General features: G+C 39.5%; 1 protein-coding gene across 1 annotated transcript; it reads left to right on the forward strand.

Annotated features, from left to right (window-relative positions):
* Nucleotides 1-790: 790 nt before the first annotated feature.
* On the forward strand, nucleotides 791-3,393 carry foxl2b (forkhead box L2b). The gene is made up of 2 exons (XM_017697046.2): nucleotides 791-1,276; nucleotides 1,891-3,393. The coding sequence occupies exon 2, from the start codon at nucleotides 1,896-1,898 to the stop codon at nucleotides 2,841-2,843; it is 948 nt and encodes a 315-aa protein (XP_017552535.1). The 5' UTR covers nucleotides 791-1,276; nucleotides 1,891-1,895; the 3' UTR covers nucleotides 2,844-3,393.
* The last annotated feature ends 10,947 nt before the right edge of the window (nucleotides 3,394-14,340 follow it).

Genomic DNA, 14,340 nt, shown 5'->3' on the forward strand with positions numbered 1-14,340 from the left:
ATCACTGTTCTGAGGGCCCGGGCTCATAATACACTAGCGCTTCGTCTCGGTTTGAGTTCAACAGGGAAAATAACTGATCTACGACAAAAAGTACGAGATTATCGAGAAACTGATCCGTGAACTGAATAACTAAACTATCATATTTATGTTTGTTATAAGCTGTAATAATAAACAACATATAGTAATAATAATAATAATAATAATATATTTTTAAATATAATATTTTGTTAGTAGTACTAATACTCGTCGGATTATGCAGAGCAAAAATAATCATATAAAACAACAAACATAATAAAATATGAATACATTTTGTTTTAAAAATGAAATTGAATTGTATATAACATACTATTTATTATTATTATTATCATAGTTGTTGTAGTTATTGGTTTCATTGCTGTTATCATTACATTGTACAAGTAGTAGTAGAAATAATAATAATAATAATGATTACCGTTCTTGTTCTTCGTCTTGTTATTAATATTATTATTATTATTGCTGTTGTTGTTGTTGTTATTAGTGCAGAGAGTTTAAATAAAGCCTGGAGCCACTACTGACCTTTTTTTCTCAGCTAAAGGTCTTGACGTTCAGGACAATGCTGTTACACCTGCGCGACAGGAGAAAGGAGAGCAGACAGACAGACAGACAGACAGCATAACACACTAGGTGTATGGGGGGCGTCATACAAAGAACCCACCACGCAGAGCCAATGACTGTGACCAAATAACAGACTTTATTAGTCTTATAGTCTATAAGGCTTATATACAAACAAACTGAGCATATTACCCGGATTACCGGCACAAGCAAGCGCTGCGTTAAGGGTAATGAGCCGTAAACAGACACAGTAGATCTGTCGAGCTGCAGTTCTGCATTACAATCCACATACACAGATCATGGCATCTCGGTGTTTTAGTCTCGCAACTGAGACCCCCGACTCTCCACGTGTTCAGTGCAGCTCTAACTCTGCAAGGCTGTGAAAAGTGTGACACCCTTGGTCAAAAAAGCCTCGCGTGAGGACTGCAGTTCGATCGAGGCTGTAAGTGGATGAGCGAGAAAGTGACGAAAGCGGAACACGGCGAATAGGAGCGCAAGGAGAGACGAGACGTTCAGAGGAGCCGAGCAGCAGGAGGAGAAGACCAGAGGGAGCGAGAGGGAGAAAAAAGCCCTGTCCTCTGCCACAACAGAGCACTGCGGACTCGCAGCAAGACTCCCATGGCTCTTGAGTAGCTCAGGCCGTTTGAAGGCATGCAAAAAAGAAGACATAACTCCTAAATATCAGGTGCGTAAAGCTGGAAAACAAACTCCGCGTCCGTTTTATCTTCAAAGCAGCGACCGCAGGTGCCTCGATTTGTGTTTTTCCCTTTTTAGCTTGTTTTGTTTTGATGTTTTGCCTTGTTTTTGTTATGTTTCAGGTCTTCAAAGTAGCAGCTACAGGTGCTTTGACTGGCGACTTTCCATTTTGAGTTTGGTTGTTTTGCTCTAATGTTTTGGCTTTAGGTTTTAGCTCTGTGTAAAAAAACTAGCGAACCTGCTTTTTATTTTCTGCCTTTTTTCCTTTGATATTTTCATCTTTTTCACAGATTATATCGAAGGTCTTCAAATGATCAACTAAAGATGCTGTTTTTGATTTTAGTTGTTTGTTTTTCATATTTTGCCTTTGCGTTTCTGCTGTTCAGTGTCAGCCGAAGATGCGTCGACTGGCGTTTTTAATTTGTTTTAATCTGTTTTGTTTTTTGAGGCTATTTTGGTTTTATCTTTCACTTCCAGCAGCCCAAGATGTCTCGATTCTCGTTTTGTTTTTGGATGTTTGGCTTCAGCATCCCCAGGTGACTCTGCTCTGCCCAACTGACCTATGTGTTTTGATGCCTTTGCTCTGTTTTGTTTTTGTTCCAGGCGTGATGGCATCTTACCACGGCTTAGAGGATGACGCCATGGCTTTGATGGCGCACGATGGCGAGCCGGTGAAAGCCGAGAGCTTCACCAAAGACGAGCAGACGGCGCAGGAGGAGCAGGGGACAGGGGGCAAGACGGACCCGTCCCAGAAACCTCCGTACTCATACGTGGCCCTCATCGCCATGGCCATCCGCGAGAGCTCGGAGAAGCGGCTCACGCTGAGCGGCATCTACCAGTACATCATCAACAAGTTTCCCTTCTACGAGAAGAACAAGAAGGGCTGGCAGAACAGCATCCGCCACAACCTGAGCCTCAACGAGTGCTTTATCAAGGTGCCGCGCGAGGGCGGAGGCGAGCGCAAGGGCAACTATTGGACGCTGGACCCGGCCTGCGAGGACATGTTCGAGAAAGGGAACTACCGGCGGCGGCGGCGGATGAAGCGGCCTTTCAGGCCGCCCACGGCCGCTCACTTCCAGCCGGGCAAGGCTCTGTTCGGCGCCGACGGCTACGGCTACCTGCCCGCGCCCAAATACATCCAGACGGGCTTCATGAACGGCACCTGGTCGCTCGGACAGCCGCAGCCTCCACCGCCGCCTCCTCCGCCGCCGCCGCACGTGACCTACGCGCCGTGCCAGATGGGCAACGGCGGGGCCGGGGGAGCAGGAGGAGGCGGCGGAGGCGGAGGAGATGGAGGTGGAGGAGGAGGCGCGAGCGTGAGCTCCCTGGCCGTCAAAGGCCTCACGGCTCCGGCCTACAGCCCGTACTCCCGCATGCAGGCCGTAGGGCTGCCCAACGTCATGAACTCGTACAACGGCATGAGCCACCACCACCACCACCATCCTCATCACCACCCGCACCACCCTCATCATCCTCAGCACCAGCCCGCCGAGCTCTACTCGTACTGGGAGCACGAGGCCAAGCACTCGGCGTTGCACGCGCGGATTGACATTTGAGGGAGGGGAGGAGAGAGAAAGATTGACCAAAGCGGAGCGGTGCTCAGTTACTCTTTAACGCCTCCGGGTCGAATTCGCTTTCTTTTTTTGTCTTGGTTTTTTTTTTTTTTTTTTGAAGGGTCACTTCTACATTTCGACATGCACGACAAGTCAAAAAGGGCGCGAAGTTCAGGCAGGAGGACGTTTGTGCCGAGAGTCTGAACGCGCGGGTTTTGGAGTCTATATGGGCCAAAAAAGTGTTTGGACTTCTGTCGGTTCACCTTCAGCGAGCTGAGTGATTGTTGTTCTTATTATTCTCATGTCTTTTTTATGATTCCTGTGAACGTTAAAGTAGCTCCGTCTGTTTTTGCCCCAGTGTAGATTAGCCGTTTAGCATCCTGCCACCGAGGATCTTTAGATGGTTAAATATCTTTGTTATATAGATAAAAACAGTGGTAAATCACCAAACCTCTTTTCTTTGATTTCTTTGCTGTTTTGATACTCTATTGAAAATGTTGGGACCATGTTAAACCAGCACTTATTTTAAATAAAAGACCTTGATTAAATATCACATTAGCTCATTTTTTACTGGTTATTAGCCAGTGGGCCAGTATAGCGTTTATTCACTTTAAACGTCTTCCTTTATTAAATATTAATAACAGCTTAATACAATAGTAACTACAAAGTTAGGACAGTTTATGTACACTTGTGTATAATAATAATAATAATAATAATAATAATAATTCTAAGTCAGATGGTAAATGTGGCCAAGCAGTGATTAAAGAAGTACATTAAAGGCCTAATTATGTAAAAATTATTATAAGAAGGTAATAGAAAATTGTCTTTAATAATGCGTTTAATTCAGTGTAATTAATTAATGAAATGTTAACACACCTAGATTTACACACCTAGAAAAATTAAAAGCTGAAATATTAGCTAAGAAACATAACAAGGGTATTATTATTTTATTACTATATAATAATCTATCATATTAAAAGTATTATAATGTATAATCCATCCATCCATCCATTTTCTAAGCCGCTTCTAATATAAAATCTAATTTTTTTATGTAAAGCTGATTATTTTGGCCTTTATAATATTTATGTTCTCACATAAATGTACTAAAATATACATTCGCAAGATTATCTTGCTAAACTAAACCATAAGCAGTCCTCTGATCTCTTCGCTGTGTTTAATAGTCAAACAAATCGTGAGAGCAAATAAACAGGTTCAAACGCTGTTTGATAATCAGTTTTACTGTCGAGCATACAAAAGAAAAATTAGCCCATCACGGCACACTAAACACACTAAACCCAGAGGAGGAGGTAAACAGTGAGCTCCGAGTTTTTACACACACTGCCGTTTTCACTAAACTATAATTACATAATAAGCTTACATGGCCTGTTGCGCAATAATCTTTCCAGAGAGAAAATGATGTCCAGATGGGTTTGTAGAGCAGCGACAGTGAATCCTAACGGAGAGGCCAAAGAAATGTGATTAAGGGACGAGAGTGAAATCTGATGACCCGCATATTTGACTGAAACAATGAAAAAAAATCATATTTTTATTATTTGAAACTACTTCAAAACGAGGTCAACAGCCAAAGGACGACCACAGCAGGCCACACTTGTCCATTTATTGAGTGAAGTAATAATTAAAAAAGGAGGAATGTGAGGAGTCGCGGGGTGTGCGTCAGAGCCCGGATCTACTGCGCTGGAGTTCGAATCAGAGAGCAAAAGCGGAGAAATGGAAGTGCCAGATGAAGATGAAGATGACAGGAAAACGAGAGAGCTGACTGACCTCAGCTGTATTTGAGCAAGCAGCATGCGTTAGCCGGAGATAGTCCCTGTATTCTATGATCTTTGCCTAAAAAAATGTTTGTTTCGATCAATCGATCAATCCAAATGGCCAAGAAGTGAGCATTTATCTCAGTATTCATAATATTATTCAGTCCTATGGTCACGTGGACTGTGCTTTTTCGTAATAAAACAGTACAAAATCCAAATTTGGCTGTAAATAAACGTGTACAAATAAAAAAAAGAAACAATCAAACGTGCAGCAAATCGTCACTGTCCAAATAAATTGTTTTTTTTTTCGATTTTGATTTTTCTGCCTCGTTTGAGTCCAGAAGATAAGATGCCTTTACTGCAATTGCACAGTGTACAACGAAATCGAGCAGAACCTGCCCTTGTGACCTGTGAATTTCAGGAGAATGGACCAAATATGCTTGGAATAAAAATTCCTGAGTATCAATATCTTACATTAAAAGCTGAGGGAGCTTTGTTCTCTGCTGTAAAGTTACTAGTTGAGTTTTTTTGGACATCGACGATGTGTCAGATCTTCAACCTACAGCTATTCAACATTTCACCTCCAGTCAGAGCACGCTGAGGGTCTTCCTGATCACACACAAACCGGTTAAGCTGTGGAGTTTTAATTTACACTGTTTAAAGCGGAATTGAAATAATAGCCCTTTATCGCCAGTGCATGATTTAATCTGAGTCGAGAAGGGACTCGTGAGGCTAATTATGATCAGCAGTAAACACGTTTTTCTGTCTTACTTCGTCTCCATTCGTCTCAACTGCTACAAATAAAACAATATAAACGATGTATAAACTATGTAAATAAAAATATGTTGAGCATCTTAAATAAAACAGTAAAACAGTACAGTTACAGTAGCATGTCATCCGCTTTCTTAAAGGAGCTTTGAATTCCAGAGATTACACTGATATTTTTTTTGTTTGTTTTGTGTTTCTTTGTTTATTTTTTTATTTTCACAATGTTAATCCTATAACCCTGAAAAGCCGCTCCTAATTGTTTCAGTCTTTGGGGAGTTCAACCAGACCTTTTAAACGTATTAGCGTTCTGCTCTGGATTATGGCACACAAACAGCTGAAGGGGAACTCCGTCGATTTTTCAAAATTTCTGCGTAATTGAATGGCTTGGGTCAGCAGTCAGTCGGAGTGGTTTGGTGTGAAATGCTCTGTTCTAGAGAAACTTGCCAAGTCAGAATTGTTCTTAATGCACTCCTAAAACAGACGTGTTAAAAAACAACACACTCTCTAAACCCATGTCTCTAAATAGACACATCAGTGTGTCCTGGTGGAGACGTTACGTTTAACACAACGTGTTGAAATATTTCTGTGTCCAGTTACAGACAACTCCGTGTTGCTTTTAACGCTGAATGTGGTCAATCAGAAAATAATATGACACAAAAACGGGTAACACAAGTTATTGTGTTGTTATTTAACGCATCGCTTAAATGTTTAGAGTGCGTTGGAGCCAGACGCCTGAGTTTGACCATAAAATGGCTCTGAAAAGGCTGTGTGATGCCTGAGACACTGTTTCTGATGCCTGAGACACTGTTTCTGATGCCTGATGTCTGAGACACTGTTTCCGATGCCTGAGACACTGTTTCTCTTGTTTTTGTTTTTGTTTTTTTTTTCTCAGATTGACCCCTACTCTACCGTCATCAATACTGCACGTGCAAACTCAGAAGGCACGCGGGTTTGGACTGTAAATCATTTGCATTGTAGACACTGTGACTCCTGGTTTCTGCATCATAGATATGCGTAAATCTGAGTCGGCGGGTTTCTCTGTAAATCATTTCACATCCAAACACTGAATTACCCTGTTTACATCTCAACCACTGACGTACGCTGAAATTCGGGAAAAACGGTGGAATTCCCCTTTAACCAGCCTGTGGCGAACCACCGGAATCGCAATTTACTGGAGACAAAGCAACGCTGTGTTTATCAGCGCATGAAAGTTACCCTGAATGTGTAAATGTGATGCAAATACACGCAGCGTTCAGACGTTTAGGGGCGCCAGAAGCCAGAGTTCACCCCTCAATTAGCGCTGATCATTACCTCTGTAATTATTGTTCTAGTGACGTCAATGATATATTGTATTGTTACATTTGAACTGAAAATCCGCCACGTTTTTAGTTTAAATTTGGAGTGCTGAGCGCTGCTCTTCGCTTTCCTGCCATAGTGATGGAGCTGGACTCTATTGAAATGAGAGAATGAGGGTCATCAGTATTTACAGGACAGCTGAAGCACGCAGGCCGAGTCCTGCTCCACGCAGCTCCGGGAATTGTTCAGAATCTGTAAAGAGGCTCAAATCACCCCGTGTTTTTCCAAACCACCAACCCTGTTTGCAGAAGAGCTGCGAAAAGCGCTTTCTCCCAGAGTCCGCGGCGCGATGGGGCTCTTTATCAGCTGAGTGACCGCTGCGCGAGCCTGATCTGCCCAGATGGACCCAAACAAATCTTCCCCACAAAGCTGGAAAAGAAGAGCGACGCCTGAAATGCGAAAAACGGTCCTGTGCAAAAGTTTTCAAAAGAACAAACTGAAGCAGATAAGCGTAAGATCTGCAGTGAAGAGCGCAGAATGCTATTTATGTGTGAAAGTTACAGAGCACGTCGTGTTTTTATTTTGTTTATATGTTCAATTCAGCAAATACAACCACTGTAAAAAAATAAAAATGATAATAATAATGATTTTATTTTTTAAACCACTTCGTTTTTAAACGGGCTGGTTTAATTTTTTAGCTAATTAAACGTGACATTAGAAGTTGGCAGGGCAAAACATACAGGCTGTTGTCTGATCACTTGATCTAAACTCAAAAGTTTAACTAGTTTTTTTTAGTTTTGTTTTTTTACATGGAAATGGTGCAGAATGACAACGCAGCGCATGTTTGGGCTGAGTTAGAGGATGTGTTACTTATTTTACTTACATAGTCAACAAAACATGCAACCTGGGTGTTAAAACTTTTGCACACGCACTGCATACATCACTGTTATTCCGCTATCAAGCTGATCATAGCGCTTGTATCTGCTGCAACAGCGCAGTTCATTTTCCTTTGTTACATTAGATTTAAATGACATTTCATTTTCACAAGCGAAAAGCTGATTTTTCATAAACAAGGCATTGGTAAGAAATATAATCTGTTATAGTTAATAGTCTTTCTTAGTAAAGACTTAGTGAAATCTGATCGGGAAAGTTGTAGCGTTTATTTTCATTCTGATTAATAACATTAATACTAATTAATAATAATCTCATATATATGAAGTGTGAGACTTCATGTTCTCTCCTCTCAACCATGTCGGAACTCAATTTATTTGTTTATAAGGTGACTTTACAGTCTGAAAGGCTGCGTTATATTCGCCTGCCATTGCTTTGTTTACTAAAATCGTATAGCATCTACATTTCTTTCCTATCAAATTCGTGTTTACTCGCACAAACTGAGGGAAACGTCTTTGAGAAACACTTCCCCTCTTTGTCCACGAGAGGGCGATGTTTACATCGGCTTCTATGAGTGCTGCTCTGCACGTTTGCTGTCTGAATAAACTTGGAGAGTATTTTTTACACGAAAAGGAGTCTGTTTAGAAATTGTAGTAGTTTATTTGGAGAGAAAATAGTCTGAGTGACCATCCAGCAAACAAAAATGACCCTCTCCGTGGCCTTTAGCGCACGGTGCTGACAAACAGCCTTTCATTGACTGGACCCAAACACATAATTTAATCCGGACTCAGAGTACATAATGCTCTGTTTGGACAATCATCTGAAGATTGATCTTGGTTCCAGTGTAAGTCCAGATGTTTGTCCAGATGCGCCCCTTGCTCTTGACGTTCTCCTGTTTTCTCTTTTTGTTCCTGCTGCCTTTGTACAAACAACAACGGTGTGTTAGTTCAAGAGGACCGATACGCAAGAGAACATGGAACATTAACAGAGCAAAATACAGAAGACAATCTGTGTGCATTCCTAGTTTATTCCTGCTCTAATAACCAGTAAATCATGATGGGGGTCTCAATGAGCTGACTGAGTTAAATCTGGTGTATTAGAACAGGAAACAGAGTCAAAACCACACAAAAGATGGTTCTCCAGGGGTTCTTTAGTAAAGACAACGGTTTTATACAGAACCATGAACACTCAGAGAACCTAATGCTTAATGGTTCTTTGCATGGTGCATTGGTTCTTCAGGTTGATTGAGAATGTGTCGTATATGGATCTATGTAGAACGATGTAACAGTACACTCTTAAAAATGATGGTTCTTTAAGGGTTCTTTAGTAAAGACAGCGGTTCTGTCTAGAACCATGAACACTCAACGATGTTCTTCTATTCTTACAAGCTTGATATTGTAACAATAGAAGAACTGATGCTATATTAAACCATTTTCAAAAAGGTTCTAGATAGAACCATATACAACATATTCTCCACCAATCTTAAGAACCATTTCACCATGCAAAGAATAATTTAAAAATGCATATGAGTGTAGCAGAACCCTTTTTGGTGCTAGATAGAGCCATTTTCAAACATGTTCTATATAGAACCATATTCAGAACATTCTCCATCAAACTGAAGAACCATTTATGCATGCAAATGGTTATTTGAGTGGTCAGGGTTCTATATAGAACCATTGCGTTTACTAATGAACCCTTGTAGAACCATCTTTTCAAAGAGTGTAGCAGAATCCTTTTTTGTGCTATATAGAAACATTTTCAAAACGGTTCCATATAGAACCATATATAGCACATTCTCCATCAATCTGAAGAACCATTTAAGCAGGCAAATGACTCTTTTAGTGCTTATGGATCTTCACGGAACCACTTCTTTACTAATGAACCCTTGTAGAACCATCTCTTTAAAGAGTGTAGCAGAATCCTTTTTGGTGCTATATAGAAACATTTTCAAAAAGGTTCTATATAGAACCATATACAGCACATTCTCCATTAATCAGAAGAATAATTTCACCGTGCAAAGAACATTTTAAGCATGCAAATAGTCTATGGCTCTACATAGAACCACTGTCTTTACTAAAGAACCATCTTTTTTTTAGAGTAATAGAAGCACAAAACAACAGTGCACCAAGCATCTAACAGTATAGGAAGTGAAGCTTGTTAGGCTCTGTTCTTCTCTTTTTGGTTCCTTTTGATTCAAAATGAAATAGTAAAGAACGGGAATCTGAATGAGAGACAGCGCCACAGCCATCACATGTAAAAACAACATACCTAAACATAAACAAGGAATACCTGAACATACACTGTTAGAAATAAACGTACTATGCAGGTACACGATTCCTTCATCAAGGTACAAACAATGTAAGTGTACCCTCAAAGGTACAGCAGTGGTTTTAAGGTCCAAAGGTGTACCTTACATAAGTTTTTCCTAGTGGAAAAGTAGATATTTGTACCTTTTCATAACCAAACGTTTTAAATCAGAACAATAAAATAAAAAGTCTGGAGACAAGGCGGGGGTGTGGAGTCAGTACAGTTTAGAAAATATCATTTCAGTGGATTATGGTACAGTTATGTTACCCCACTAAAGGTACTGGGATGTACCCCTGAGGGTACCACCACAGTGACAGGAGGGGTGCTGCCCCTTTTTTCTGAGAGTGTAGAGTGAGTAAAAAGTAGACCAATTTCGTCACAAATATATATAAAAAAATATATATATATTTTTCAATAGTGAGGAATACAGGAATGTACAAATCCAAGTGTAAACATTTGGTCACCCTGGTCAAATTCCAAGTTTTGTTGATTTTCTGAAGTGAAAATTAGTACACGCCCTCTAAAGAGAGCACACTTCTGCATATTTTAATACACAATTATGGTATATTTGCTGAATTTAACATGTTGTGGGAAAATAAAAACATAAAATGTGGCCTGTACTAAAGTAGTGGCACATTTTGTATTTCATGCTTTTTCCCTGACTATGTTAATCCCTGCAAATAATCAAGTCTGTTCCCTGTAGAGGATGTGTGACCATATTTTCACTTAGAAATTCAGCAAAACATGTCATTTTTTTTGCATATTACTATGATTAGTCACCCCACAGCTCTGGCAGGAAAACCACTACAACTGAACAAAACCGAGAACTGTTGTCATGGGTTTCTGATGTGTGGTTTAGCTGAAGCTCTGGACATTTTGGGCTGGTCTGGCAGTGATCGATGGAGGAAAACACAACATAAATGTATTTTGAAAAAGGGAGCTGCTATGCCACAGAAGATCCCTGTTTTGGTTCCCTGAAGAACCTTTAAAATGTTTTTGTAAATGAGATGTGCAATAGTGAAGAACGCTTTAAAGTTTGATGGGCCACATTTTGGCCCACTTGCCATAATTTGCTTTTATGCGTTTTTATATATTCTGTAAATATTTGATACATTCTCCAACCTCTCTTTATCTCTACAATTAAACATGCTGTTTTGTTCATAGGAATTTAAGATTAATAATGTTCTGATTGGCTGCACTGTATTCTGCATCATTTTAAAAACAAGGCAGGCTGAAACACTCCTCATAACTTCAGTTTGAATGGGTGGGGCTAAACCACTGCAGCCTGAATGTGTTGAAGGTGTAAATGTCTTGGTCCATGTGACATCACAAAAACAACTCAAATAGCCTTTGCAGCATAGTTTGTACACAGTCTGCATGGATGGAGGGGTGAACAGTACAGTACATTAAACTTTAGTTCATGAAACATTAACAAAGTTTGCAAATAAGTTAATCCAACTTTTTATGCCAAAAATAATTTGGTTTTCCATGAAATCGGCCTTTAAAGAACATCTGCACATGTAAAGATTATTTCACGTTTTTTAATTTATTTTCAAAGTGAAAACAAAGATTATTTCACGTTTTTATGTTGAATTTTAAAGTGAAAATAAATTAATTTATTGTCTACACGACACTTTTCTGCACGTTTAATGCAGAATTTCTACTTATTTGCTGTTTAACATATTGAAAAATTAACCATGAACTGTAAAATGTTCCATAAGTTTTGCACAGGCCACATTTTACGTCTTAATTTTTCCCAATTAAATACAGCAAATAAAAAAAGTGTCTGAGCATCAAAATGTACAATAGTGTTTTCTCTGTAAAGGATGGGCTGGCTTATTTTTGTAATGATTGGCTCCTCCCACTCCTCCATGTGCTTTTCTGTTTACTTTTTATGTCCACCTGCTTCTCTATTTGGTTTCCTCCAGGTTCTGCCCCTTATTTCTTGTCTCCACCCTTGATTGTTTCCACAAGTTTTCCACCTGTGTCTTGTGAACCCTCGTTAGCCCTCTTGTATTTAAGCCCTGTGTTCGCCCCTTGTCTGTTTGCTGGTCTTTGTTTGGGATGTTGTTTATTGTATGTTGTTTTTTTCCAGCCCTGTTGTTTGTGTACCTGTTTACTCACATTATGTCTGTCCCTCCTGCTCTATGTATGGGTCACTTGAACCTGGACTGTCTCGACCATGACCCTGGATTTGCCCTTAATAAAAGTCACTTATCTCTGCATATGCTTCCGCCTCCTCGCTCCTTGTTACAATTTTAATTCTGTAATCAATAAAACAAGGAATTAGTGGTATTAGCATTAGAATTAGTATTAAAAGTATTAGTAGTTGTATTAATAATACTAATATTTAAACTTTTAATTGCCACTGACCCATTGGCACGTCCAAAGTTTTATTGCACACTTCTATAACCTAAGAATAACTTAGTTATGGTAATTACTCAATAATAAGCCTTAGTAAGTAGAAAGTCTGCAGGTAAATTTCTCGTCCATCAAGGTGCCAACAATGTAAATGTGCTCTCAAAGGCACAACAATGGTTTTAAGCTCTAACTGTGCACCTTATATAAGTTTTTTTCCAGGTGAAAAGTATGTATTTGTATCTTTTATAACCTAATCTTTTAAAATAGAACAGTAAAATAGAAGCTTGGAGACGAGACGGGGGGTTTGGAGTCAGTACAACTTAGACAATATAATTGCAATGGATTGTGGTATAATTGTGTTCCCTAGCCTATAAGATACCTTCACAGTGACAAAATACATACCCCCCCCAGTGGCTGTTCAGTGTTTATAGCCTGATTATCCACAGCTTAAGGTCATCACTCTGCTTTGTTTTTCACCTGTAGCCAAAATGTTTGAAAATGAGCTCTATACACACTGGGCCCTGCTCTGCACAGTCTAATGTTTGTACACCTGATTGAACTAATAACAGGCTTGGTTTGGAACTTCTGAGGTGAGTCAGATGTGTTTGAGTACAGTCAGAAGGCGTAGAGAACTGTTTGAAGGTTCCAGGGCTGAGACTGCGGTCTATTAGCACAGAACTCTACAGGAACTTGAAGAGGGAAAAGAACTCTAAGCACATGTGTGTTTTTAATATGGTCCTGGAGATTTTTTTGTTCTGGTGTGCTTTATTTGGCCTCTTTCTGTCCTCTTTGAGAGCTGAAGTGGTCAGTGAGGAAAACTGAGCCAGTGGGGCTTCTCCCATCCTTTAACATTTTGAGCTCCTGAGAAAAAGATTATCATGCTATTAGTAACATAATCTACATTAATAGCTGTCTTGTGGGATAAAGGAATAGGAAAAACATTCAAAGCCATAGCAATAGTGCACTGAGTTAAGGAGTTTTTTATTATGATAACATTTGTGTATGCAAATGTAATAAGTCTGATTCAAAAGTATACTTTTGCCTTCATGTGTTTGTTGGATAATAACATGTTGCTTTTTTGCTGTTGTCACCGTTAGGACTACGTGGTCCATCAACAGAGTACCAAAGCTATTAGACTACTAATAGAGTTACTAATGTCCATTGACAGTTAGTAAGAAAGGCAAACAATTTCATCAGCAGGAACATAAAGGAACTTATCCTTTAGTATTCAGATACAACTGCAAAACTGGCCTCTATTTGCATACAGATGGCATCATTGCTTTTCCTATCATGATGATGGGTCTTATCTAGGCTGGATAGATGCTGTTTATCCTCAATTATAAATAATCTATTTATATATGTTGTTGAGCACTACAGTTTTCTGCCATCACAATATCACATTTACATGTACTAAGACTAAGGGAATAGGTGCCATTTTCTGCAGGCCCCCTAGAGACCATTCTGTCAAAAGAAAGGAAATTAACCAGGATATTTTTAATAAATAGTATCAAATAAAATGATTTTTCATTTTCCAGTGAATTAAGATGTATGTCAACCCTATAATAGTACAATTCACATAAACATATGTAACATATGCATGCCGAAAACAATATACAATACAATACACAACAAGAGAATCGTGAAACAATAGACAGTAATTTCATCAATGCGATCTTACAAAGGCAGGAAATCTTATAGACCCACTACAGTGTTATACACAACTCAAGAGTTTAAAACCTTATTGCAACAGGAAAGAAATATCAATAAAGTTTATTTAGTTTATAGTGATCTGTATCAGAAGGTCATAGGTGGAACAGATGGCTCACTGGATGAGAGGAAATTGTTGACTTTTTGAAAATTTTTTGGAAATTGTTTTGTTGACAATGAATAAACAGAGTCAACTGATGGAAAAGTTATTTGAAACTTTATCAACAACACCTTGCAATTTATTTTGAGTTTGCACACTCAATTCATTCCAACTGTAAATAACTGGAACACTCTCTACATGAAAATGAAAGTGAAATGTAGTGACTCTGTGTTAGCTGCTAGGAATGAGAGTTGAAGGGAGGGGGGGGGGGGGGGGGGGGGGGGGTGAGAACCCCCTACTG

This window comes from Pygocentrus nattereri, chromosome 19 (assembly GCF_015220715.1).
Source record: "Pygocentrus nattereri isolate fPygNat1 chromosome 19, fPygNat1.pri, whole genome shotgun sequence".
NCBI classification, from domain to species: Eukaryota; Metazoa; Chordata; class Actinopteri; order Characiformes; family Serrasalmidae; genus Pygocentrus; species Pygocentrus nattereri.